This window comes from Euleptes europaea, chromosome 8, assembly GCF_029931775.1.
Source record: "Euleptes europaea isolate rEulEur1 chromosome 8, rEulEur1.hap1, whole genome shotgun sequence".
Classification (NCBI taxonomy): domain Eukaryota; kingdom Metazoa; phylum Chordata; class Lepidosauria; order Squamata; family Sphaerodactylidae; genus Euleptes; species Euleptes europaea.
Genome location: NC_079319.1, coordinates 84,342,244 through 84,368,396, shown reverse-complemented (window position 1 = coordinate 84,368,396; position 26,153 = coordinate 84,342,244). Strand labels below are relative to the sequence as shown.

Below are 26,153 nucleotides of genomic sequence, written 5' to 3'. Positions count from 1 at the left end.
AACTGAAAGCATTATAGGTCCTACTGTTTTCTCCATTTATTATTGAATTTTAGATGAGTTGTTTTTTTTACAAAGAATAATGAAAAAGAGTGTGGCCTGCTTGACACTATTTTGTCTTCCTTCCCTAGAAACTCGGTTTGTTAGCACTTATTAATGAAGAAAGTCATTTCCCTCAAGCTACTGACAGCACCTTGTTGACAAAGTTACACACTCAGCATGGGGTAAGTAATACCCACAATGTTTGCTGGGAAGCAGGCACTCCTAAGGGTTTGCAGTTCTTACCGAACCCCCCAGACGCATGTTTCAAGCTTAATTTATTTAGAGCACTCATAGGGTTTAGCGAACATCACTGGGTTGAACGTAGGGTAGCCAGGTCCCTCTTTGCCACCAAGAGAAGGTTTTTGAGGTGGAGCCTGAGGAGGGTGGAGTTTGGGAGGGGAGGGACTTCAATGCCATAGAGTCCAATTGCCAAAGCGGCCATGGGTAATATTAATGTAGATATTTAATTTTATTGTAAATATTTTATTCTAATTGATGTTTTACGTACAAATATATTGTTATTTTTTAACCTTTTAATCAATCCCTTTGAATGTCTTACGAATATATTGTTATATTTTATCTTTTTAATCAAGGTTAATTCCTTTGAATATTTGCTTTGCTGGTCAATGACCATAATAAATTGAATTGCCAAAGCGGCCATTTTCTCTAGATGAACTGAGCTCTGTTGGCTGGAGATCAGTTGTTGGCTGGAGATCAGTTGTAAATAGCAGGAGATCTCCAGCTACTACCTGGAGGTTGGCCACCCTAGTTGAACTGGACCGTTCTGACAGCCATTTTGTTCACTTGTTATGTCTCACCCTCCTTGTTCACATCAGCTGCCGAAGAAATATTGCAGTGGGGTTAGCAAAGCAGGGCCCATCTAAGGGGCCTCAGGGCATCTCATTGTGGGTGGCCAGCTGCTGAGGAAAGGTCAGGCGGCCATTGTATTGGGGGTGGGGGTGGGAAGGCCTCTCTGTCTTTCTGTCTCGGTGTTCTGTTAAGCTACAGAATGGCCAGCCATGGATAGCATCTGGAGAAGGAGAGCTGATGGGTGGGCCAGCTGAGCTGCTGGAAACGGGCCCTCTTTTCTGCCAAACTGTTGAATGGCTGCATAATTTGGGTTGCAGTCTGGAGAAGACATGGATGGTCTATGTTGTAGAGCAGGGCAACATATTTAAAACTCGGTATAAAGAGCATAAGAAAAACCCTGCTGGATCAGACCAAGGCCTAATCCAGTCCAGCAGTCTGTTCACACAGTGGCCAACCAGGTGCCTCTAGGAAGCCACTAACAAGACGACTGCAGCAGCGTTATCCTGCCTGTGTTCCACAGCACCTCATATATTAGGCATGCTCCTCTGATCCTGGAGAGAATAGGTATGCATCATGACTAGTATACATTTTGACTAGTAGCCATGAATAGCCCTGTCCTCAATGAACATGTCCGCTCCTTTCTTAAAGCCTTCCAAGTTGGCAGCCATCCCCACATCCTGAGACAGGGAGTTCCACAATTTGAATATGCTTCCTTTTATCGCTTTTGAATCTCTCACCCTCCAGCTTCACCAGATGACCTCGCATTCTGGTATTATGAGAGAGGGAGGAAATCCTCTCCCTGTCCACCCTCTCCACACCAGGCATAACTTTATATTCCTCTATCATGTCCCTCCTTAACTGCCTTCTTTCCAAGCTAAACAGCCCTAAGTGTTTCAACCGCTCCTCACAGGGCTGTTGCTCCAGCCCCCTGATCATTTTGGTTGTTCCTTTCTGCACCTTCTCAAGCTCTGCAATATCCTTTTTTAGGTGTGGTGGCATATGTCTGTGGTGCAAATCTGTGGATATTCCTGTTCCCCAATGTGAATGAAGCAAGTGAAAAGGGTGTTGGTTTTAGGGGCCGGGCCTTTTAATCTGCAGCTTTGCCCCGTGGGATTTCTTTTTTTGCACAGTTCTTCTTGAGTGACAATCCTTTTTGCTTTGAAGCAACACTACTGAGAATCTGTAGTTGCCCGTATCAGCATAGCATGGCTTCTCCAGAGCTGGTCTTTTTAGGGAGTCCTGATGGACTTAGTTTGAGAGGATGATCGGCCCTTTCTTTATATTCCAACATTGTGCTTAAAAAGCTGTCTGTTTTCCCCTCCTTTGTGAACAGAGCAATCCTTTCTATGTGAAACCGAGAGTTGCTGTCCACAACTTTGGAGTGAAACATTATGCCGGGGAGGTAATTTTTATTTTCTTATTTGCCTTGAGAGTCCTCCAAATAGTGTTTGAGCAGCAGTTGTGTTTTGCCCCTGGAGCCGCTTGCAAATTAACTGAAGCATTCAGTTTCCTCCTTACAATGGAGTCTCTGTCAGAAGCAGTTCCTAAGACAGTCTGTTTAATTTTTTCCCACCTTCTTCAAATGGAGCCCTGTCCTAATTCTTTTGAACTAGGTCCAGTATGATGTCAGAGGAATCTTGGAGAAAAACAGGGACACTTTTCGCGATGATCTTCTGAACCTGTTACAGGAAAGCAGGTATGCCAAAACAAGCCCTTCTAAAGGCTTTGATCTTACAAGGTGCCAGGATGTAGGAATTTAGTCTTGTATTTACCAATGGGTACCACTGAGCTAAGGGCATCTGCCATCAAATGAAATCTGGGCCTGTGTGTGTACTTGCATTGAGAGAGCCAGTGTGGTGTAGTGGTTAAGAGCGGTGGTTTGGAGCAGTGGACTCTAATCTGGAGAACTGGGTTGATTTCCCCACTCCTCAACATGAGCAGTGGACTCTAATCTGGTGAACCGGGTTTTATTCCCCACTCCTACACTTGAAGCCAGCTGGGTGACTTTGGGCTAGTCACAGCTCTTTTAGAGCTCTCTCAGCCTCACCTACATCACAGGGTGTCTGTTGTGGGGAGGGGAAGGGATTGTAAGCCGGTTTGAGTCTTCCTTAAGTGGTAGAGAAAGTCGACATATAAAAACCAACTCTTCTTTTTCTTAAGTAAGCCAACCTAGTGAGACTCGTGACTAAGTGGCAGTTTAGACCCAGGTCTCCCTGCTGCTGTGATTCTTGCTACCCCTTCCGTTGTGGCCAGATGCCGCTCTTGCAAAGAGGCCCTGGCCCTTCCGATCCCACTGATGAGGGCCCTCGTAGGGAGGCAAGTCAGGGGCCCCCTCTGCCATGTGTAAATCCGCTTCAGCAGAGAGTCCCTTTCCCAGGCAACGTTTGGATTGCATTTTGAGGATGTTTGTCAGGAGTGTGCTGTCCCCAGGAGCTTCTTCAGGAGCTGACTGGCTTCTAAAATGGGATGGTAAGATAATAAATAACATGATAATGTAGTAGTAGAAGAAGAGTTGGTTTTTATAGGCCAACTTTATCTCCCACTTAAGGAAGAATCAAGCCAGCTTACAATCACCTTCCCTTCCCCTCCCCACAACAGACACCCTGTGAGGTAGGTGGGGCCGAGAGAGTTCAGAGAAAACTGTGACTAGCCCAAGGTCACCCAGCTGGCTTCATGTGGAGGAGTGGGGAAACCAACCCAGTTCACCAGATTAGCATCTGCCACTCATGTGGAGGAGTGGGGAATCAAACCCGGTTCCAAACCACCGCTCTTAACCACCACAACACACTACACTATGTAGTCACACCGATTTTTATGGTATACTTTATATGGCTATTTTGTGTACATTGTCTGAATCCATTTTTACAAAGTGAAATAATGATTGCAGCTGTCGGGAGTTTGGCTGGGCAAATTTCAGAAGAGTCCCTCCGACAGTCAGAGCAAAGAAAACAGGCCCCGAGGACTCAGTGGCAGTATAGGACACACAGCACTGAGCTGTAACGTGGTATATAACGTGTGTCTTCTGTGCTGATTTTTGACATGGATTCTCCCCCCCCCCCGCCCCCCTGGCTGCTCTTTCAGCCTCGATTTTATCTACGACCTCTTTGAACACGTTTTGAGCCGCAGCAGTCAAGACACCCTGAAATGCGGCAGCAAGCACAGGAGACCCACCGTCAGCCTCCAGTTCAGAGTGAGTGTTCCATCATCTCGGGGCTTTTCCAGGCATTGTGCTGACTTGTTCCACCTCCGGTCAACACCCGGAGGAAACGGGCATCTGTTTCCAGCCGTGGGTATAATTGCTGTATGAGAAATGATTTGCAGGAGTTCAGATCAACTCTGTTCCTCTCTGAGATGAACATTTAGTAGATTCTGTGTTGGTTGATCATGCAGTTCATTAAAAAAAAAAAAAACACCACTTGGATTAAACGTGTTATCAGACAGCTCCTGTGGGGAAAATCTATGTGGGTTTGATTCGCAGTCAGCGCCACTAGGTGGCAGTGCAGAGGCAGCTGTGATCACTGATGGAAAATAAGCAGCAGGCGCAGCCGTAATCCCCCCCCCCCCCCGCACAAACTTTTTTCCCTTTTTGTTTTAGGATTCGCTGCATTCCTTAATGGCAACCCTAAGCTCTTCGAACCCTTTCTTTGTTCGCTGTATCAAGCCAAATATGCACAAGGTAAAGCTTAATATTGTGTTTGCTTTTGCTTCTTCTTTTTGTCACAAGTCCGGGGATCGGTAGCTTTATCTGTCTATGCCGTGCCTTTTGTCCTTGGAACAGTTAGCGTCCTTCTCTCTTTCTCAAATTCTAAGTGGCTTTACAAGTTGGCACATTTCAGGCATCCGGCACCCTTTCGTCCTGAGTTGCCTTTCCACAATTTGTGTGCAGGCAGGATGATTATTTGCTTCCTGTGAAGCCTTGTTGGAACGATTGATCAAAAATTGCCCCCCCCAAAATTGCCAAAAATTTTAATCAAGTATCTTGAATGAAAGGGTGGGAGGACTTTTGTTAGCAAGGTTGGTTTTGGTGGAGCAAACCTCTCAAGGGGAAAAGCAATTGCATGCTTTTTGATTGTAACTCCTCGCTGTTTTCGAACAATATGCATGTTCAGTCAGTAATTTTCAGACTTCCAATGCTTGAGGAAGCTTTCTCGGATTGATTTGTCTCCTAAGGAACTCCTGTGCCATAAATGGGAGTCAGGGCAGGGGGGAGGTACCAGAGAATCGTCCGAGGCATGGTTTGAAGCCCTGGCCAGAGTTGGTGGGTCTTTGGGTCACCCCAAAGAACTGTGTGGGGATAGAACTCTTCTGTGACTGTGCAGTACAGGGAAAGATTGGAAGTGTGAGAAAGTTGTCTTCCAGGGAATCTTGTCTGCGGTTCCTGAGAGTCTTGTCTGCTGTTCCTGGCCCCCACCCTATAAGCCCAAAGGCTCCCTGACACGCAATTTGAAAACCGTAGTATTTTTGGGAATTAAAGAAAAAAGAAGTACTCAAGTTTAATATTTACACATAGCTTCCAGTCCTTGGATACCTTCATTCACTTAAGGCAAAAACTCGCCAGCTTTTAGGATTTCAAAGACATGACAACCAAACATAGAAATGTGTACTGTTCCCCCCCGCCCCCGCCCCAGCATTTGTTTAAATGAACGGCTTTCAGATTCAACCAGCAGGGGCTGTTTTGTCTTGGCTTGCAGTAAACTATTATTAAAGATTAAAATAAACGGTTCATCAAAGACTTAATTCAAAAAAGATTGAAGCAGATCCTGTTTGGGGGAGGGAGAGAGTAAATCCCTTCCCTCTTCCCCCAGGATGAGTGAAAACAGATTTGGAACTCTTGTCCTAGATTATTTGTTTTTCCCAGTGAAGGTTGTACACGTTTCTTGAGGTATCGTATTTACCAGTTAGTTGCCTGATGTGGAATCCGCTTTTACCAGCGTTTTAACTTAGTTTAAGGACGTGTTTGACTGTTACGGAGGAAAGGGGGCTTGAAAGGGACTTGCAGGGGGGGGGTGCGTGGGGGAAGTCCGGTGCCTCTCTAGGAGTCTAACTTCTAGCCTGTGCAGTTTCCGTCCTTCCGGAACTTTCTTGCTGCCTGCATTTGGGCTCTTGCCAAACTGTCGCAGCCAGAATAAATGAAACAAAGGGCTGAACTACCTGTTAGGTGGGAGATCTGTGACCTCCTCTCTCCCGCTGGGTGTTTGAGACTGAAAGGCAGTAGGAGGAGAGAGGGATTTAACTCCCCTGACCAACACTGCCTGGCCTTCCAGGCTGCAGTTAGGCCCGGCAGGGAGAGAAGAGATAGACGTTTCCTGTCAGTTATGTCGAAAAGTAGTTAATGAAACCTTTGGGCATAACATTATTCATTGCTGTTGTTCATGCTTGTCTTGGTATCACTTCCTTGATATTTTTGCGATGGTATTATGTTACAGACTGACATAAGAAAGGCCATGCTGGATCAGACCCAGGCCCATCAAGTCTAGCAATCCATTCCCACAGTGGCCAGCCAGGTGCCTCTAGGAAGCCCACAAACAAGACGACTGCAGCAGCATTAGCCTGCCTGTGCTCCACAGCACCTAATATAATAGACATGCTCCTCGGATCCTGGAGAGAATAGGCATGCATCATGTCTAGTATCCATTTTGACTAGTAGCAATGAATACTCCTCTCCTCCATGAACATATCCACTTTCCTCTTAAAGCCTTCCAAGTTGGCAGCCATCGCCACATCCTGGGGTAGGAAGTTCCACAATTTAACAATTTAATTTTGACGTCTGCCACTTTGGGCAAAGAGGTTTTCAGCTACTAGAAGGGTTGTTTCAGGAAAGGCTGAGCTGTGGTTAGATTATGCCCATGAGAATCATAGGGTCAATTCAGACCTGGCACTGATGTGTTTCCAGTAAGGCATGCGAGCGATTGCGTTCCTAACAGTGAAGATTCTCCATTGCTACTTCGAATGCAGAGCCATTTGCGTTGGCAATGGAGCGTCCACACGGGAGTTGTGTGCACACACTTTCCTACATCAACCATCATTTCCTGTTCATTCCCCCACACACACACACCCCGCACCACCTGAGGACTTTTTTTTAAAAAAAATCTGTAATTATTATAATACTCTAATGATCTAGTGTCATAGCAGTGATTGGTTTTTAATAAGCCCTTCGCTGACTCAGGAGAGAAAATAGCATCTGCGAGAGGCAGGAGGGATGAAAATGGCCCTGAGGTAAGCAGGCCCTTCAGAAACCCTGAGGTAAGCAGGCCCTTCCCTGTCCACCAGATGTGCCGAATTGTTTGCACCATGTTCTTCCAGGACAATAGGATAGTAAACCAGCTTGAGAAAGAACGTGCTGAGGATGACATTTTGCCCGTGTTTTGCAGGACCTGTTTTATCCTAAATTTGAAAATGTGGGGAAAGGCAGGGGGAGAGCGAGGCGACCTCTGACGGTCAGAAATGGCTTGCGTAATTCAAACAAAGACCCAGAGTCGTCGGAGGGGTGATGGCGAGGGAAGCAGCCATGTATAAAAGGCCATAGACCTTGAGTCCCTCCTGTTGCCTGGGCCTGGTGGTCACCCATGCTTGAGGCCATTCTGATGACGCCTGTTGGGACAGGCTCAAGTTCATGTGCTGTTTTTAAGGAATGGCTCAGCTTCCATTTCATCCTGAACATGAATGGCCACTGTGTTAGTAAGTGTTTGCAAGGAAATGGGCAGAGGAACAATTTGCACCATCCCCTCATCCCCGGTCTACGACTGCGATCAAAGTGGAGGCAAAGCTATCCTTCCCCGCTGAAGTGGTCATTGTTAAGGCAATGTCTTAACCATTCTGAAACTTGGCAAAATAAAATGTGCTGTATTGGATGAGTGGGAGAAAGCAGCGGACTCTGAGCTTCTGTGTATGTTTTGTGGTACGAACCCAGGTATGTTTCCTCTGGGCACCAGGATTATGTGATTTGCTTGGGTGCTGTTGCATTGGTGCCGAGGAAACAGGAGGAGGAAAAACAATTCCCTGTAATTGTGGATAGTTTCAGGAAGGTTGCTGTGTTGTTGTGGTGTGTGTGTTAAGTGCCGTCAAGTCGCTTCTGACTCATGGCGACCCTATGAATGAAAGTCCCCCAAAATGTCCTATCTTTGACAGCCTTGCTCAGATCTTGCAAATTGAACGCCGTGGCTTCCTTTATTCATCTCTTGTTGGGTCTTCCTCTTTTCCTGTTGTGCAGTAGAAGAGCTTAATTCGAGTCCAGTAGCACTTAGAGGCCAACAAAATTTGGCGGGGGGGGGGGGAGTATAAGCTTTCGCGAGTCAAACCTCTGACAAAGGTATCAGATGAAAGGAGCCTTGATTCTCAAAAGATTATTCCCTGAAAATCTCGTTGGTCTCTAAGGAGCTACTGGCCTCAGATCTAGTTGTAGAGTCACTGCCCCAATGAGCCATTAGTCACCCGAGCTGACCTGGTACCATATTGGAATCATGACAAGCACCAAATAATACATAAACCTGATAAAGAAAACTTGGGTATTTCTTGGAAACTATTATATTTCAAGTAGGGCAGCAAAAGGGGACAGAACTAAGATGGCAAAGACTGGGTTACATTTTTGTAGCCAGATAACTGTGTCTTCTGTGGCAAATTTCTAAGTGCATTTTGTCGAGTCAGCAAGTAATGTGACCTTGCTTGAACCGATGTTATTTATAGCTCAAAGGAAATTGGGTTTCTTTTTTGGCATTAGCATAGGTTCCTATTTGAAAACGCCTCATTGTTTCTGGAACACAGCCTGCTCTCATCCCCCCCCTTTTTTTTTAATGCCGTCTACACTCTTCTGTACCCTGACCTGGATGGCCCCAGGCTAGCCCGATCTTGTCAGATCACTGAAGCTAAGCAGAGTTGTTCCATGTTAGTAGTTGGATGGGAGACCACCAAGGAATACCAGGGTCGCTATGCAGAGGAAGGCAATGCCAAAACACCTCTGTTCATCCCTTTCTTTGAACCCCCCCCAATATTCACTCTGTGCTCATCTAAATCTATTCCAGTTTTTCTTATGTTCTGCATACCGAATGAAGAGATCAGTATGTCCTCTATGAAATCGAGATCCAAAAATACCAGGTTTTTTTTTCTAGTGCACATCTCTAGAAATCACCCTATGGTGAGCGGCATATTTGAAAAGCAGGCCCATGTATTTGCACCCTTACCTTTAAGATAACACTCTTGAGGCACGTTTATGGCTCTTGTCCCCACAAGTAGTTCTGAATAGAGCAGACCTGTGCTACTGGAGAGCCACCAGGCCAACCAAGGACTCCATAAACCTTTTTTTTTGTCCACTGCCTGCTTCAGATTGTAAAAACTTGGGGTAGGGGGGAGCCTTAGCGGCCCCAGTTCCAAGATGGTGGGTCGGACCTCGCACTGGCTCAGAACAGAGCCTTACTTTTCTTAATACATAAATAAACAGCTATAATATGGTGCCTGACTTCAATGTGGCATGTCAACCCAGCACATGTATACACCTGATCACGTCACCTGAGTGCAGGTAGAAAGTTTTCTATTTTCCAAACAAGCCAGATCTCTGGAGTTTCGTGAGGGGGGGGGGGCTCTGCTGCAATACAAGCTGGGTTCTCATTCCTCATCACCTTTTTCTTCCATTTGCAACTCCTCATTTACAAGCCCTCTTCATTTTCCACCCCAGCAGGTATCTTAGCGACTGTCCTAGATATACCCTCAAGCAAGCCGAAGGATAGTTTGCCTCAGAGTTCTACAACTGCGGCTTAAATTCTGATCCCATTCTCTGCCTCGACATGGTAACCGCTCCAGGAGATCTGTGGAGCCCTTGATGAATAGGCGCTCAGAATGCACAACCAGAGGGGCAGCTTATTCTTCTCTGTGGAAAGTGTTTAAGAGTCCCTGACCCTCAGGCTAGACTTGTTTGAAGCCATCTTGCTCGTTTTTATCTCTTGGAGGTCCCTAAAGAATCCTTTGGCCTTCGCTCCTTGTTGGCATGCTCTGTGCTCGTAAAGGAAGATTAGCCCCCGGCATTCATGTGGTTTGGAGAGTATCTTCCCGGTGGCTGCGGCAGAGCCAGCATTGGCTGGGCACAGCTTCCTTTTGAGTAGCAGGAGGAATGAATTAAAACAAGCACAGCCAAAGACATCGCATGAATGGCTTGACATACTAGCAAGTTGAAGAAAGCTCCATTTTGTGCACAAGTCTCCATGCCTCTGTGTGTGTGTGTGTGTGTGTGCTTCATGTGGGCAGCTGAAGATGCAGGTTTTTTGTGCTTGACTAAAAACTAAAAGAAAGAAGAGCTTCCTGAAGGTAAGGGAAATCTCTCGAAACACACACAGATTTAGAAATTTGAAAATATTCAGTTTTTGCACTGAGGCCTCAGTGGATTTGTGGGAAGGGAAATCAATGGCAAAGTTTGAAATGGGGCAGGTTTCTAGCCGTGGAGTTCCTTTCCAGAGGGAGCCATACAATTACCAAGTTAGTGCTGTTTTTGAATACTGCAGAAAAGTGGACATTGCGGAAAGCTGGTTTTGGCACAAATCTTCCTGCTGGTGCCCTGGATTGCCAACTGCTGCAAAAAGCCAGCAGGCAACTCTGAGGTTGCGCTAAAAGGGTGTACAGAATTGTCATGTACCATTTGCTCTCTTTTCTATGGAAAAGGGTGTATTTACAAAAACACCTTGTGTGCTGAAACATTAGTTTGGGGAACAGGGATTTTTGGGAAGGAAAACATTTCTAATGTTTGCCAGGCAGTCTTAAAAAAAAAAAAGATTCTGCTTTGTTTGCAGAGCAGTTTCCGTTAAAAAAAAAGGAGGAGGGGGTGAAAAGTACAGAAGTTGAAAGGGGTTATCTTCTTAGTAAGCCTCTGTTATGCAAGCTGCCGCAAGTTGGAATGAATTTTGCAATCCCTCTGACAAAACCTGATGGTTGCACATTTGTTAAGGTGGGGATCCTGCGCCCACCTTTTAAAGGGGGAGAGGGAAGAGGAACAAAGAAAAGCAATAAGAAAGGTGATTGAGCTTGGCCTTCCAAAAATGGAGTTTTCTGTTTCTAAAGCATTTCAGTTCAGTCCCGCAGCAGTCTGTGCATCTCTCACCGTCACAGATGTGGGGGTGAAGTGGCACAGGACTCTGCAAAACCGTGTGCAAGGTTGTGCTCCTAAGCATGCTTCCTTGGAGTGAAGGTCTATTTCTCCATTGAAGAATCTAAATACTGCCTAAATACTAGCCAGAGTGGTGTAGGGGTTAAGAGGAGTGGTTTGGAGCAGTGGAGTCTAATCTGGAGAACCCGGTTCGATTCCCCACTCCTACACATGAGCGGCGGAGGCTAATCTGGTGAACCGGGTTGGTTTCCCTACTCCTCCACATGAAGCCAGCTGGGTGACCTTGGGCTAGTCAACAGTTCTCTCAGCTCCACCTACCTCACAGAGTGTCTGTTGTGGGGAGGGGAAGAGAAGGTGATTGTAAGCCGGTTTGATTCTCCCTTAAGTGGTAAAGAAAGTCAGCATATAAAAACCAACTTCTTCTTCTACCTTAAATTCATATAGGTGACTCTTAGTAGGTGTTCCATTGACATCATGGAGAGGATGGACCATATTTAAAAGGGAAGCATGTTACTTTTACATTTTAGGAATTCCCTAAGCAACATCCCGGCCTTTCCACATACTCTCTGAACTGTTCTTACCAAGGTCCAGGATGACCATAAATGAGAAACTTTCCCCTGTTTTGCAGAAGCTTCCGAGGTGGTACACAACACAGCAGAATATTACATTACATGAGGTGCTGTGGAACACAGGCAGGACAATGCTGATTGGGGGCTTCCTGGAGGCACCTGGTTGGCCACTGTGTGAACAGACTGCTGGACTTGATGGGCCTCGGTCTGATCCAGCAGGGCTCTTGTGGTCTTATGAGATCCACCAAGTGAACGCAGCCCACCAGGGGCTTGGTTGATCTTATGTTTTGAGTACCTGCCTTGAACTGCCAAATCAGCTAACGGCCAGGTCACCAGTCCTTGGCAGGTGGCTTCATTGGTCTCTGTAGGTCCCAACCTGCTTAGGCCTGCGGGAGGTTCCTTGTTGCCCAGATGACAAAGAGGTTTATAGAGGAGAAAGAAAGGGCTGGGGACAGCCATATAGGCAGAAGCTTGTGAAACTGTCTGGAGTTCAGGAGTTCTGTGCCTTTCGAGGAGAACTGATTTCGGTCACCTGGAGATCAGTTGTAATAGCGGGAGATCTCCAGCCAGTACCTGGCAGTTGGCAACCCTACTGATGGAGGATCATGGCTGTATGCTGAGGAGGTCCAGGAGGCAGCTCCCATCTTCTGCTGACCAGTCTGACTGTGGAATCTGCTACATGACAGCGTTGCCCAGAACCTGCCGCCATTGTCCAGCATGTTACCTTGTTCAAAAGGTAGCATGCTGCTCCAGGTCGTGCTGATATGACCTCGCCCTAACGAGAAATTATCAGTCTGTTGGGATTTAAATGCGCCTTGCCAACCAAATAGGAGAGAAAGGCAAACACGGTTGGTTGCGCAGCGATGTTGACAAGGATGCATCGTGTTAAGAAATCTGGCTGTGTTGATATGTTTCAGCAGGGTCCCCTTCCCAGGGGGAATATTCCCTGCCCCTCTGCAACATTTCCCCTCTCCCCCTCCCTCTAACAGCTGATCCGTGGCTCACAGTTGAGATGCAGCTTAGCTTTAATTTTTTAAAAGCCCTTGAAAGGCTGGAGAGAGGGGGTAGAAAACCAGAGTTTATCTCTGCCTCCCCCTCTAGATTACCCCTTTCAGCCAGAGCAACTTTGCTAAGAGAGCCAGCATGGTGTAGTGATTAAGAGCGGTGGTTTGGAGCAGTGAACTTTAATCTGGAGAACCAGGGTGGATTCCCCACTCCTCCACATGAACCCAGCTGGGTGACCTTGGGTTAGTCACAGCTCTCTTAGAGCTCTCTCAGCCGCACCTACCTCACAGAGTGTCTGTTGTGGGGAGGGGAAGGGAAGGAGATGGTAAGTCTGTTTGAGTCTCCCTTAAATGGTAGGGAAAGTCGGCATATAAAAACCAAATCTTCTATGTTTTTTCACTCTGGCTTAAAAGAGAAAGTCCTGAGAGCCACACGTGAGCACAAAAATTATGTGGAGCAAAAAACAAAAATCACAGGTGTCGCAGAGATTGAAAACAAATAAAAGGAAGTATTTCTTCACACAACACATAGCTAAACTGTGGAACTCCCTGCCCCAGAATGTGGTGATGGCTGCCAACTTGGAAGGCTTTAAGAGGGGAGTGGACATGTTCATGGAGGAGAGGGGTATCCATGGCTACTAATCAAAATGAATACTAGTCATGATGCACACCTATTTTCTTCAGGATCAGAGGAGCAGGCCCATTATATTAGGTGCTGTGGAACACAGGCAGGATAACTGCTGCTGCAGTCATCTTGCTTGTGGGCTTTGTAGAGGTACCTGTGCTGGACTTGATGGACCTTGGTCTAATCCAGTAGGGCTTTTCTTATGTTCTTAAGGAGGCTATCTGTGGCTACTAGTCAAAATGGATACTAGTCATGATGCATACTTATTCTGTCCGGTATCAGAAGAGCATGTCTATTCTATGAGGTGCTGTGGAACACAGGCGGGATAATGCTGCTGCAGTCGTCTTGCTTGTGGGCTTCCTAGAGGCACCTGGGTGGCCGCTGTGTGAACAGACTGCTGGACTTGATGGCCCTGGGACTGATCCAGCAGGGCTTTTCTTCTTAAAAACTCTATAAGGAAGGCACCTATGTAATAATTATGAGAAGTGTGCACACAAATTGTGAATAAATTTAATGTTTTTCATTAATTGTGAGGGGGGGCTTGCTCAGGGGGATGCCTTGAATGCATTTTGCAAAAAAATTATAAAATTGAATTCCATGAGAAAAAATGAATAATTGTAACTCTTGAGTCTGATCTGAAATGATTCTAACGAAGTTTTAGGATTGGCTCCAGAAAGTCTTGGAAACGGAAGCCTTGATCCCTGGGAAGGTCTCCCTTTCTACGGTGCCTTCATTCTCGTTTTGTACAAACGGCGCAAGAAGGACAGAGGCTGCATGAGAGGCCCCGCCCCTTTTTACACCCTGCCCTTCAGGTTAAGGGGGCTCATTGAGGGTGTCTTGCCCAAGAAACCCCCCCCCCCAATTCCTCCAGGCAACTGCCACAAACACTGATGGAGCAATTAGGATAATAAGTTTAAGAAACCTGTCAAAAACATTCCACGATGCGCACTGTTCAGGCCGAACTTGTTTCACAGTTGTTTTTTAAATGTAGGTAAGTAATTATCTTTTAGACACATTTTGTTGTCATCAGCAGAACTCCCCGGCCTGCAGATTTTTAACAGAGAGATAAAGCAAATGGTCGAAAGAATTTCTCCATTTTCAGAAAGCTGCTAAGCGCCAACTCTTGTGTGGTATCAGTTTTCTCAGATGAATGACTGGCCCAGATTCCACTGAAAGGACAAAATACCCACAAAGAGTCTGCCAACAACCTTGCTTGTGCTTATTTTAGCTTTTTTAAAAAATCCCTCTTTGCCCCCCAAAGTACAGTGTGATAGACTCCAGTCCAAAATACCATTTGTAAAGAAGTGGCTTTGTTACAAAAAAAATTATTTGCAAACAGGCAGGCATTTGCATTTCCCATGACCACATAAAAGTAAGCAGATGTAACAGCTCTGTGCAGGTTGACTTGGAAGCGAGTTGCACGTTGTTCCGTGGTATTTATTCCAAGCAGAAATTGCAGCCATAAATACAAGAAATAAAAATAAGGCCAAGGCCAATGGTGCAAAATAGGTTAAAAGATTTTTTTTTATTACCCAGAGTAAAAATTTCCTACGCGTTTCGCCCAAGGGCTTCTTCAGGGGAATCGGTAGTTGTTGCAGTAGTCCTTATGAGCTGTGCAAGATTGATACCTGTGGCTGTCCTCAGTTATGGGCCTTTTGGAATAGCTGTCTTTCAGGTCCCACAGGGCCCTGATGCTACCAGGAAGAGCATTCCACCAGGCCGGGGCCAGGGACGAAAAGACCTTGGCCGTTGTCGAGGACAGCCGCACACTCTTAGGGCCGGGGACCACCAGTAAGTTATTATCTGCAGAATGTAATGTCCTTTGGGGGTATACCAGGAGAGGCGCTCCCAAAGGTACGAGGGTCCCAGACCATATAAGGCTTTAAAAGTCAAAACCAGCACCTTGAACCTGATCCGATACTCCAGCTGGAGTCAGTGCAGCTGGCGGAGCATGGGCTGTATGTGGTCTTGGGGCGAAGCCCCCGTGAGGAGCCTCGCCCCTGCATTCAGTACCAGCTGGAGCCTCCAGATCAGTCTCGAGGACAGCCCGACGTAGAGCGAGTTGCAGTAATCCAGCCTAGAGGTGACCGTCGCATGGATGACCGTCGCATGGATCACCATGGCTAGGTTGGGGCGGGAGAGGTAAGGCATCAGCTGCCGGGTCCGGTGGAGATGGAAAAAAGCCACCTTGACCACGGCTACGACCTGGGCCTCCATAGACAAGGAGGCATCCAGGATTTGAGCCCTGTCATCCCATGCCTGCAGGAAGGGCATCTGTACTGACAGGCTGAAGTGCCACGAAAGAAGTCTGAATCACAATCTCATTGTGTGATTGGCAGGTGATTGGGTTTTTGGGTCCTAACTCAGAGAGAGAGAGAGAGAGAGAGTGAAATTAAAGGAGCTCTGTGAAGCTTTCCAAGAAGATGGGAATAAATTTGGCATTGTGAATGTTGCCTGACCTCTGGTTTCCCAGCAACCCAACACACTCAGGAGAATATTTTCCAGGGTCCGTAATGTACACATATCAAACATTGGCTGTGAATTCTTAGACTGACTAATTTCCCATTATGACTTTTCAACCAATTTAATGAGTAAGGAACAGAAAAAGCCCCGAGAAGGACAGCTCTTCTTTTTTAGATGCTCGCTTTCCTTCCAAACATCATTGGAATTAGGAACAAAAGCCCCAAACCACGACGATGGCATGGTACGTACGGCCCATCACAGATTTTGTCAGGAATAGATTGAGTCATAAATAGCTCTTTATGTAATAAAATAGGGTGGTTTTATTTTATTACGACTATAAAGCAAAACACATATAACAAAAATCAGAAATTCATAATACATTTAATTACATAAATAGTTATAATAAAGTATAAGTACAGGCGCCTTGACCTGGATAGCCCCGGGCCAGCCGGTTCTTGTCAGATCTCAAAAGCTAAGCAGGGTTAGCTCTGGTTAGTATGTGGATGGGAGACCTCCAAGGGACACCATGGACGTGAGACGGAGGCAGGCAATGGCAAACCACCTCCCAGCGTCTCTTGCCTTGAAAACCCTACAGGGTCACCAGAAGAAGAGTTGGGTTTCATACCCCGCTTTTCTCTACCTTTAAGAAGCGGCTTACAATCTCCTTCCCTTGAACTCCCCACAACAGGCACCTTGTGAGATAGGTGGGACTCAGAGAGTTCAGAGAAAACTGTGACTAGCCCATGGACTAGCTGGCTTCATGTGGAGGAGTGGGGAATCAAACCTGGTTCTCCAGATTAGAGTCCGTCGCTCTTAACCGCTATGCCACGCTGGCTCGGAGTCATTTTGCTATAGTATTGCCCTCAGCTTCGCTGACACATTCATACACACACACCCCAATCACTTTAAGGTGCAACACCAAGAGGGGGCTGTTTACATTACTTTCGTAAATTCTTCCATGGTTTCTTGTTCATTAATATACTCCTTTTTATTTGTATTCCTTGTATTCATACTACAGTAATTTCTGTAGTATGTGGCAGGCATCTTCAGAGGAGTAACACTGAAGGACAGTGTCTCTCAGTGTCAAGTGTGTTGCAAGAGTAATATATATAGACAGAAGGGGGTTGGGTTTGAGCTGAGTCATTGTCCTGCAAAAGTATCAAAGGTAATGTGCTAATTATTGTCCTGTAAGTATCAAGATAATGTGCTAATGAGGGTGTGGTATGTTGTGGTGTGGTATGTTAAGTTATTTTCTATGGGATAAAGAATTTTATGAGCAGGTTGCTGGAGTAGCTATGGGAAGTCCTCTCAGTCCAGTAATAGCAAACTTTTACATGGAATATTTTGAAAAGACAGTGTTAGAATCAGCACCTTACAAACCTACAGTCTGGTTCAGGTTTGTGGATGATACATTTACTATTTGGAGCCATGGTGAAGAAAAATTAATGGACTTTCTAATCCATCTCAATAATATCCATCCAAACATTCAATTTATCATGGAAAAAGAAATTGAGGATAAACTCCCATTTCTTGATACCCTTGTCATCCGTAAAACAAACTTTCAATTAGGTCAATTAGGTCTAAACCATCTCAATAATATCCATCCAAACATTCAATTTACCATGGAAAAAGAAATTGAGGATAAACTCCCATTTCTTGATACCCTTGTCATCCGTAAAACAAACTTTCAATTAGGTCACAAGGTCTACCGGAAACCAACTCACACAGATCGCTACTTACACAAAAACTCCAACCACCACTCCCAACAGAAAAGAGGAATAATCAAAACATTAATGGACCGTGCGAGATGGATCTGTGAACCACAGTTTCTCAAGGAAGAAATTAATCATCTAAATCACGCACTGCTAGCAAACAGCTATTCCAGAAATGAAATCAGAAGGGCCATTAAACCAAACAAAAATCAGAAAACTCAGGAAAAACAATCTCCCATAAGAAAGGTGTTCTTGCCATTTATTAAAGGAGTCACTGATAGGATGGAGAAACTTTTGAAAAAACATAACCTACAAACAGTGTTTAAACCCACCAAGAAAATACAACAGATGCTACAATCAGCAAAAGACAAAAGAGCCCCCCATACCTCTGCAGGAGTATATCGTATACCTTGCAGTTGTGGACAAGTTTACATCGGGACCACACAACGCAGCATACAAACAAGGATAAAAGAACATGAAAGATACTGCAGACTGGGCCAACCTGAGAAATCAGCAGTGGCTGAACATGGACTGACACAAACAGGACACAGGGTCTTATTCCAAGACACTGAAAGACTGGACCATTCTACCAGCTATTTTGTCAGATTGCACAGAGAAGCCATTGAAATTCATAACTGAAAGCCAACATCAGAAGAGACTGTCTGGAGTCCGGGACATTCCGACAACCAACAGAATTTGAAACAGTAGTAACTAATAGTAACTTAGAGTGATGGCCATCTATTAGGAAAAATCTATAGACTATTATTGAAATACGACTCGGAAGCAGAACAAGTCAAGAAAAATATGATCAAATGGATGCAAAACTTTGGTGAGATGGTTAGAATGGAAACATGGGAAAAGCTTTGCACCCACGAACTGAAATATACCGTAAGCCAAGAAGTAAAAGAAAACTGGTATAAGACGTTCCATAGATGGTACATGATGCCTAATATGATCTCCAAGATGGCTCACTCGAAGGGGAAAAAAGGGGCTTGTTGGAAATGTCATGAGACAGATGGTTCTTACTTTCATGTTTGGTGGACTTGCCCGAAGTTGCAAATGTACTCGAAGAAGATCCAATGTGAAATGCAAAATATGTTCAAGCAAAAAATAAAACTGGATCCGAAATACTTTCTATTAAGTATAACGCCTGCTGATCTATCTATGAAATTTAAAGACTTGTTCAGATACGCTACAACGGCTGTGAGAGTTGTCTTGGCCAGAACCTGGAAACAAACGTTCTTACCCGACATAGAAGAATGGAAAGATAAGATGCTGGAATATGCAAATATGGCTAAAATGACCTTTATAACGAACTTAACTGACGACGATTCTGTGGAGCAGTTCAATGAAAAATGGCAGCCATTTTACATTTATATATCAATGAATCCATAGATAAATATAACACAATATAAGAAAACTAACATAAAAAAATCAATTTATAGAACTAACCATATGAAAGTGAATCTGAATAATAATACATGTCTATTGTAGTACATGTCCATTGTAGTAAATGCTTATTTACCGTAATATGATTATTTAAAATGTTTTTATTTTATTTATTAGACCGATAAGATTATACGTCTATTGCAGATGGATTGACCCTGCCCCCTCCCCTTTTTCTTCCTTTTTGTATCCTATATACTTATAAATAATAAAAAATATTTTTTTTAAAAAGAAATTAATAAACATCAGCACAACTTTAACAGAAAAGAAGAGAGTTTAAGAATGAATAAGGCTTGGCTTCCTGTCCTGAAAACCTCCAGACTAACAAAGACTACAGTCCACAGTAGCCATGCAGATTAGCTTTGGATTCCACATGTTAACAGATCACTTCAGGATACAGTGATTCCACATTAACATACCAGACCCTCATTAGCACATTATCTTGATACTTACAGGACAATGATTAGCACATTACCTTTGATACTTTTGCAGGACAATGACTCAGCTCAAACCCAACCCCCTTCTGTCTATATATATTACTCTTCCTACACACTTGACACTGAGAGACACTGTCCTTCAGTGTTACTCCTCTGAAGATGCCTGCCACAGCTGCTGGCGAAACGTCAGGAAAGAAAATACCAAGACCACGGTCACACAGCCCGGATAACCTACAAGAACCGATTCTCAAGAACCAATTCGTTCATTCATTCATTCATTCATTCATTCATTCATTCATTCATGTATTGAACTTTTACCCCTCCCTTTCCTGGTCAAGACAGGCTCAGGGCAGTTAACAACATATAAGCGCCATCTTTTGTTAGGTGTGTTTTACTCTGCTGATTTATAGTTTTAAAGATTTTTAGATTATTACGATTATGTATTATTTTAACGATGTAATTCACCCTGAGCCTGGTTTTGCTGGGGAGGGCATGTCCGAAGTGTGAAATATAAATAAACAAATAAATAAAATAAGTGCACAACACACTCCGGGCATCTGAACTACTGGCTCACAGAAAGTTTGTGCCATAATAAAATCGGCTGGTCTTCAAAGTTACCACCAAAGGTGATCCGCTCACTCTTATCAAAATTTCCAGCTGACCAATCATGTTAGCCCATTTTATTTTGTTGTTCTAGAAAATACTGGTGAGCCCATACATTAAACAGAAACCCCCAAGCAACCGGATATCAATACAGACTTAGGTAACCTCCAGGCCACACCAGTGCCACGCTGAGGGTGTCCCCTTGGCATGGTGCTGACCGCCATCAGTTGGCTTGATGTAAGTAGGCCGTCTGCCGGAAGGGAGGGCTGCTGTACCAGACCAGGCAGATGTTGACTGCGTCCTCCGTTTGCTTCCTGTGCGCTGCAGGGAGGAGTCCATCTTTGGTGGCAGTGCCGTCAGTAGGTAGAGCGCTTTTCTAGCTCGGGAGCTGCACTGCATTCCCAGGCTTTCAGGAGTTTTTTTTTTTTTTTTAATTAGTCCATCTTCCTTCCACCTAAGCAGCTTACATCATTCTTCTCTCCTCTATTTCATCCGGGCAACAACCACCTTCAAAAGCTATCAATAGTAAGGATTTTGAAATATACAAACCTATTTAAATGTAGTTGGCTTAAAATGATTACAGTTTAATTGGTTTACAGTAATAGGGTCACGATATCACCTGACCTTGTATATAGGTAAGTAGAATTGGGTGGGGGAAGAGATGGGACATTTGAAGTAAGTGGAAATCTGAAAAAGTGGAGCAAAAGTTTTCACTCTCAAACAAAGCTAGTGGTGGTGTAGTAGTTAAGAGCGGTGGACTCTAATCTGGAGAACTGGGTTTGATTCCCCACTCCTCCACATTAAGCCTGCTGGGTGACCTTGGGCTAGTCACAGTTATCTCTGAATGCTCTCAGCCCCACCTACCTCCCAGGGAGTGCGTTGTGGGGAGGGGAAGGGAAAGAGATTGTAAGCCGGTTTGATTCTCCTTAAAAAGGGAGAGAAAGTCGGCATGTAAAAACCAACTCTTCTTCTTCATCTTCTTCCTCAAGTAAAAAAGATCGCTAGCATACTGTGCTGTAAATATCACCCGTTGCTGAGAGATGCAATAGCCCATAAACTCTTTGAGATTAGTTTGTATGCAGAACAAGAAAGTAAGCATCTGCTACTTTTAATGAAGGACATTCGGTTAGCGATGGTGCAAAAGCGATTGTTACAAACGTGGGGCACCGACCTCCTGGCCTCTGCCATAAACAAAGCTGGCTACTTCTTGTTGGTCATTGGGAGGTGGAGGTAGAGGACAGCTGCCTGTTAATTAACATTTCACAGCGTGCTTTTTCAAATGGGCCAGTCTGTGACTGTCCAAAAGCCTTGATGGGGTTTTTTTTTGTTCAGCGGAAGAGCACTGATTGCTCACAGCGTGGCGAAAGGAGGAGCGGCCAGATTGAGCCTTACCCAGCAGGGACTGTAGGCTTTAATTAGGATGACCTCCGATGAAATGGCCGCAGACGTTTCACAGGTGGGGAGGAGGGCCCGTTGAGGTGTCCATCTGGGGCCGGTGCTGGGAGACCGGCTGCCGTGTTGAGCGAGGCTGCCAGCCCCAGAACGGAAGGAGCATCTTAAATCTCCGACTCTTCCCCTCCCCGTTACATTGAACAGCGTCTGTTGGCAATGGAGAGAAACGCAGCGACCCTCTAGATCAGGGGTGTCGAACTCATTTGTTGCGAGGGCCGGATATGACATAAATGTCACTTGGTCGGGTTGTTCGACAGTGGAATTGGCTTCCTAGGGAGGTGGTGAGCTCCCCCTCACTTTAAGCAGAGGCTGGACAAACACTTGGCAGGGATGCTAGGCTGATCCTGCATTGAACTGGGCGTTGGACTAGATGGCCGAGAAGGGTGTAGCTCTGCGTAGGATTGCACTGGTAGTCTAATATTATCACAACTAAAACCTGGTACAGATGACAGCCCCAAGCATGGAGTCAATGCGCATGGAGGGAGAGCATGCTGGCCCTACTCTACACAATTGCCTGGTCATGTGCCCCCCCACCCCAGCCATGAAGGTAGAACTATATGGTGGATAAAGCTGACCACAGTTGCTTAGTGCACGCTAAAAACTTGCCAGTGCTCTTTCATGCACTACTTGATGACCTATGGCACACATGACCTATGGCACCTGGACTAGCTCCCTAGAGTGGGCTTCCCAAAGCACAATAATGGTGATTCTTGGAAGGGGTTGTAAGACCTGCCTCTTCAGGGTGGTTGGGGGTTGGTTGTTTAACTGCTAGTGCTTGTCTTTATTGCTTTTCTAGGACTTGTTGTCATATTAAGTAATAATTGTGTCCGATAAGGCCCGAAGATAATGGGAAGGGGGAATTCTGTACGTGTTGAGACATCGGTCCTTGGGTCCTCTCCTCCCCCCTCCCCCCCACACTATTACTATTATGACACAATAGAGCCAGCATGGTGTAGTGGTTAAGAGTGGTGGTTTGGAGCGGTGGACTCTGAACTGGAGAACCGGATTTGATTCCCCACTCCTCCACATGAGCGGTGGAGGCTAATCTGGAGAACCGGGTTTGATTCCCCACTCCTCCACGTGAAGCCAGCTGGGTGACCTTGGGCTAGTCACAGCTCTCTTAGAGCTCTCTCAGCACCACCTACCTCACAGGGAGGGAGAAGGAAGGAGATCGTAAGCTGGTTTGATTCTTCCTTCAGTGGTAGAGAAAGTCGGCATATAAAAACCAACTCTCCTCCACCTCCGCCTCCTCCTTCTTCCAAGCTCTATGGATAGGCTGGCCAAGGAAGCTCACAACTGATATTTATCAGCTTACAAGATAATGGTTTTTACTCACCTGAATTCTTAAGTTCTTGGGGCTTAAGCCTGCTAGCTAGTTTTCAGTTATGTATAATAGTATGCGTGTTACACAGTTGTCAATCATAGTTGTGTTTCATTCTCTTAAGAGACCAAAACTTTCTTGTCCTTTTGTTGATTTTTATTTGCAGCCGTTGGAAGAATGGCTTCCATCGTGGGCTTTAAATCAGCTATAGATTTTGTTGCTTGTTGATGTTCGGAGACTTAAATTTTTTTGCACCAGATACTTGTGTGAGCAAATTGCCATGCTGAAAGACCTATGATTGGTGTTATTAATTTACATCTAGCCGCACATGATATAAGGTATACAAATTTCAGATAAAATACCTTGTAAAGTGCATTTCCTTTTTTTTTTTTTTTTTAAATAATCATGTTTTGTATCATTTGACCACTGAGGAAGGCTGAAGAGGCTGAAACGCATATGGTTTATTGGCCGTTTATATCATCAACCATCAATGGTTTATTATCATCAATGGTGATTATTAGCTTTGTAACAGTTTATACTTGTGATTTTATATGTAGCCTGAGTCCAGTCCCAGTGTTTTTATCCATTATATTGTGTACACCCAATAAATATATAAATATATTTTTAAAGAATTTTTAGTTCTCAGCTCAACCCTATGAGAAAATTTGGGCCCATTTCAGTTAGTTCATTCTTTACAAATTCTTCCTTAAAATAGAATGTGTAGAACTCCCATTTATTACCTAGTACTTTTTAAAACTAATCTGCATGTGGGGGGGGGGGTTGTACAGTGATCTTCTTACAGTGGTGGAGTAAGCTAATTGGATCTAAGGTGGTAATGGGATTGGCTAAAATAATTTTTCCCCCAGGTATGTTGGAAGTAAGGAAGGAGAAAAGCTGCAAACAAGTTTGATTATATATTCTGTTCTGTCTTTCTACCAGATGGCACCCACAACAGCTTACAAAAATAAAGACCCAATATATACCAAATGAATCTAGTAATGTTACTAATAATGTTAATTAACATCACTGACCAAAGTCCCAGCTTCCCATATCTCCACCCTTATTCCTTCACCTGATTGCTTTCCCCCATGGCCACCGGTAGGGGAGGGGAACATAGATTTCGGCCCTTCCTGGTTCTGTTTAAGTGTGGCCATTTGGATGATGACCAGTACTAGGCAATTTGGGTTTCCCCTGTAGAGATGTAGGAGTATCTCGTTTCTCCTGTATGGCTCAGGCTCCTGCCATGCAAATAGGTGCTTTCCAAAGGAAATCAAAAGTGAGGACTGCATTTCAGTGTTATTCTGAGTGTCCCTTGGCCCCAAGAAATATGTGTAATTAAGCCTCCACTCCCTATGGCTCGTACTAGCCTCTAGTCTAGAGGAAAAGCCTCTAGTCTAGAGATGCCGGGGATTGAACCTGGGACCTTCTGCAGATGCTCTACCACTGAGCCATGGCCCCATTATTATTATCATCATTCCATAAGCCTATTAGTGTGCTGTTATCTTCTGAACAGGGCCAGAGGAGGGCTTACGCTTCACCAGTAAGAGGAGGGGGGGTCTATAGAATATGTCTTCTCTGTAACGTGGTTTCCCCTGAATATTATCTGTCTCTGTTTTCAGGTATTTCAAATTAGATCCACCATGCCTTAAAGTTCAAACTGAGTGGAAAGAAATTTAAAAAAAAAATCTCTACATTACAGAATGAGGGCTTGTTTGTTTTCCTTTATCAATTAAGATATCTGGCTTTATGGAATTAGTTGGTATTTCTTCTAGAAAAGATTTCCTGCTTTTGACATTACACATTCATGGTCAAGAAATTGAGTGATGTGTTGTTACATCACGTAGAAACCTCATAAGAACTTTGACTTGTTGCTCAGCAGATTGGTGAAATATATCTGAAGCCTTCTTCCAGCACCAGGGCTTGTCCTCAGTCAACCGTTGCTCTTCCTCTGATGGAAAAGATGCTTCCATTGGAGGAATGCTTCAAATGCTGCTGAGTGGAATACACATGAACATATGAAGCTGCCTTATACTGAATCGGACCTTGGTCCATCAAAGTCAGTATCGTCTACTCAGGCTGGCAGCGGCTCTCCAGGATCTCAGGCAAGGGTCTTTCACATCACCTACCTGCCTAGTCCCTTTAACTGGAGATGCCGGGGATTGAACCTGGGACCTTCTGCATGCCAGTCAGAGGCTCTACCACTGAGCCACAGCCCTTCCCCTAAAAACTGAACACACATGAAACTGCCTCATACTGAATCAGACCATTGTTCCATCAAGATTAGTATTGTCAACACTGATAGACAGTGACTCTCCACAGTTTCAGGTCAAGGTCTTTCTCATCACCTACTACCTGGTCCTTTTCACTGGAGATGCCGGGGATTTAACCTGGGACCTTCTGCATGCCAAGCAGAGGCTCTTCTACTGAGCCACGGCTCCTCCCCAATGCCAGGACAGTGTCTGCCAACCATTTTGGCATGTTGATCCATCCACAAGGACTCATTTACTTGGTTTGTTGACCCGCTTTAAAAAAAAAAAAAGCAAGCATGCGCAAATCAGTACAACTTCAAAAGCCTGGGCCCACTGTCACAGGCTTTGAGCCTCACAGGTTGCTGCCATTTTGTTCAGCATAGTTTCAGGTGGGCAGCCGTGTTGGTCGACAGTAGAAGAGCAGGATTCCAGCGCTTTCAAGACCTGTACCCTGGAAATCTTGTTGGTTTTTAAAGTGCTGTCGGACCAAATCTTGCTCAGTTTTGTTCAGGCAGTTCTGTTCAGAATTTTTCAGGCAGTTTTGATGGAGTTGGAAAGGAGTTGTGTCCTGCTGCGAAGCAAAGGCCGCCCCACTCAGTCCTGTACCGTCCAGGTCAGGAGCAGAGTTTGACATAAGCTGTAGAAGCAAAAGAAGAAAAGGGGAAAAAGACTAAAAATCCATTTTAAGTAAATAAATGAGCTGAGTCATAATGGTACAGAGGATGGTGTACAGTAAAAATCTAGGCTTTAAAATGACGCTGCATGCCTGTGGCCAGCATAGTGTAGTTGTTAAGAGCGGTGGTTTGGAGCGGTGGACTGTGATCTGGAGAACTGGGCTTGATTCCCTGTTCTTCCACATGAGCAGTGGAGGCTAATCTGGTGAACTGGATTTGTTTCCCCACTCCTACACATGAAGCCAGCTGGGTAACCTTGGGTCAGTCACACACTCTCAGCCCCACCTACCTCACAGGGTGTCTGTTGTGGGGAGGGGAAGGGAAGGCGATTGTAAGCCAGTTTGATTCTTCCTTAAGTGGTAGAGAATGTTGGCATATAAAAACCAACTCTTTTTCTTCTTCAAGAAACTGCTTTTAGTGAGTTGTGGCTGTGCTACAGGCTGAGCTATTTCATTTGATTCCCCCCCCCTTCCAGGTACAAAAACAACAACAATGGAACTATTTGACTGAGTAATGATGTTTGGTTGAGAAGTTAAGTGGTAGAGAAAGTCGGCATATAAAAACCAACTCTTCTTCTTCTCTTCTTCTGGCAGACTCAGGGGCGCAATATCATCTAGGCACCTGAATAGAAAATTTCATACACTTATTTCTGCCTCGATTCG

The 26,153-nt window shown here is 44.9% G+C and overlaps 1 protein-coding gene across 1 annotated transcript in view; it reads left to right on the top strand.

The window, feature by feature from the left end:
• The window catches only part of MYO10 (myosin X), a 125,164-nt gene that overhangs the window by 47,353 nt on the left and 51,658 nt on the right, over positions 1-26,153 (top strand). Inside the window, exons 13-17 of the mRNA XM_056854149.1 lie at positions 129-221; positions 2,183-2,251; positions 2,463-2,545; positions 3,931-4,039; positions 4,445-4,525. Coding sequence (XP_056710127.1) covers positions 129-221; positions 2,183-2,251; positions 2,463-2,545; positions 3,931-4,039; positions 4,445-4,525 — 435 coding nt within the window. The remainder of the gene's footprint in view (positions 1-128; positions 222-2,182; positions 2,252-2,462; positions 2,546-3,930; positions 4,040-4,444; positions 4,526-26,153) is intronic.